Here is a 2,147-nt window from a genome sequence, read left to right as displayed (position 1 = left end):
TGATGTGCTGAGTCATGTTTTTCATGCTGACTGATGTGCTGAGTCATCGTTTTTCATGCTGAGTCGTGTGTGTTGTCAGTGTGGCGTGCTGAAGGAGAAGCTGGACTCTCTGCTGAAGACTCTGAACGAGGAGTCTCAGGCCTCCACCCTGCCTCCCCCGGCTCCTCCCCCGACTATTGCCGAGGAGCAGGAGGAGGCCGAGGGAGTCGCGCCGCCTCCTCTTCATCATCATCATCATCATCCTCACGCCCTGCCCTGCTCGCCACGCACCAACGCCACCTCCTCAGCCGCTGCCATCTTTAAACCCCGAGAGCAGCTGATGCTGAGAGCCAACAGCCTGAAGAAAGCCATCAGACAGATCATCGAACACACCGAGAAAGGTAGGACAGACAGGGACAGAGACAGAGACAGGCAGAGAGACAGACAGACGGATTGAGAGACAGACAGGTTGTTTCAGTCTTCATGTCTCCAGCTGATCAATGTCCCTGAGTGTCGTGGGTGTCCCTGTGTCCTGTCTGTCCCTAGCGGTGGACGAGCAGAACGCTCAGACACAGCAGCAGCTCTTCTGTCTCAGCCGGGCCGAGGAGGACGAGGGTCTGGTGGAGGAGGATGAGGACGTCGACGAGGACAAGATGTCTCTGCAGTCGTCCTACAGTGCCAAACACTGCAACACACGCAGAGGTCAGTGACCTGTCTGTCTGACCTGTCTGTCCTTGACCTGTCTGTCTGACCTGTCTGTCCTTGACCTGTCTGTCTTTGACCTGTCTGTTTCTCTGACCTGTCTGTCTCTGACATGTCTCTTCGACCTGTCTTTATGACCTGTCTCTCTGTCTGACCTGTCTGTCTTTTTGACCTGTCTTTCTCTCTGACCTGTCTTTATCTGACCTGTCTGTCTTTGACCTTTCTGTCTTTGACCTGTCTGTCTCTCTGACCTGTCTGTCTCTGGCCTGTCTGTCTTTGACCTGTCTGTCTGTCTGACCTGTCTGTCTCTGACCTTTCTGTCTCTGACCTTTCTGTCTTTGACCTGTCTGTCGCTCTGATCTGGCTTATCTGTCTGACCGGTCTCTGACAGGTCTTTCTTTGACCTGTCTGTCTGACCTGTCTGTCTCTCTGACCTGTCTGTCTCTGCAGTCAGTAAGACACCCTGTGAGAAGCTCATCAGTAAAGGCAGTCTGTCTCTGGGCAGCTCTACGTCCCTTCCTGTCCAGACAGGAAGTAGAGACATCATGCCCATGCTGAACACAAAGATCTTGTATCCAGGTAACCAGCTGTCCTCACTTTGGACATGATGATGTAATCAGCCTGACATGTCCTCTCTCTGTCTTATGTTCCCTCAGGTCTCAGGGGGGATCTCGGGCACTCTGTCTTCTGATGTGTCCTCTGTCTGTCCTCTGTCCCCTCAGGTCTCCGGGGGATCTCGGGCTCTCTGTCCAGCAGCTCAGTAATCAGCCGCCTGCTGGTGAACGCCGACCCTTTCAGCTGTGATCCTGACAACATGTGAGACTCATGTTCACCTTCATCCATGACATCACGGTGCCATGGCCTCATGATGTCATCAACGTGTGTGTGTGTGTGTGTGTGTGTGTGTGTGTGTGTGTTCAGGGACTGCTACACAGAGAAGTGTGTCATGAACAACTACTTTGGAATCGGACTGGACGCCAAAATCTCTCTGGATTTCAACAACAAGAGGGACGAACATCCAGAGAAGTGCAGGTACACAAGTGTGTCATACACCGTCACAGACCGCCATACACCGTCACAGACCGCCATACACGTCACAGACTGTCACAGACCGCCATACACCGCCATACACTGTCACAGACCGTCATACACCGTCACAGGCCGCCATACACGTCACAGACTGTCACAGACCGCCATACACCGCCATACACCGTCACAGACCGTCATACACCATTACAGACTGTCATACACATCATACACCATCACAGACCATCATACACATCATACACCATCACAGACTGTCATACACCGTCACAGACCGTCATACACCATCACAATCTCTCATACACCATCACAGACCTTCATACACTGTCACAGACTGTCATACACGTCATACACCATCACAGCCCTTAACAGTCCTTCATGCACTGTTACAGTCTTTCATGCACTGTTACAGTCTTTCATGC

The 2,147-nt window shown here is 52.4% G+C and overlaps 1 protein-coding gene across 1 annotated transcript; it reads left to right on the top strand.

Annotated features, from left to right (window-relative positions):
- Positions 1–16: 16 nt before the first annotated feature.
- Positions 17–2,110, top strand: LOC121964110 (diacylglycerol kinase delta-like; the record flags this gene model as incomplete). Its single annotated transcript, XM_042514334.1, has 5 exons — positions 17–380; positions 526–681; positions 1,132–1,260; positions 1,404–1,497; positions 1,603–2,110. Coding segments are annotated over exons 1-5 (1,212 nt in total), but the record flags the coding sequence as incomplete, so codon positions are not given.
- Positions 2,111–2,147: the final 37 nt, after the last annotated feature.

This window comes from Plectropomus leopardus, unplaced genomic scaffold (assembly GCF_008729295.1).
Source record: "Plectropomus leopardus isolate mb unplaced genomic scaffold, YSFRI_Pleo_2.0 unplaced_scaffold1407, whole genome shotgun sequence".
NCBI classification, from domain to species: domain Eukaryota; kingdom Metazoa; phylum Chordata; class Actinopteri; order Perciformes; family Serranidae; genus Plectropomus; species Plectropomus leopardus.
Note: the sequence above shows the minus strand (reverse complement) of the source record. Positions and strands in the feature narration are given on the sequence as shown.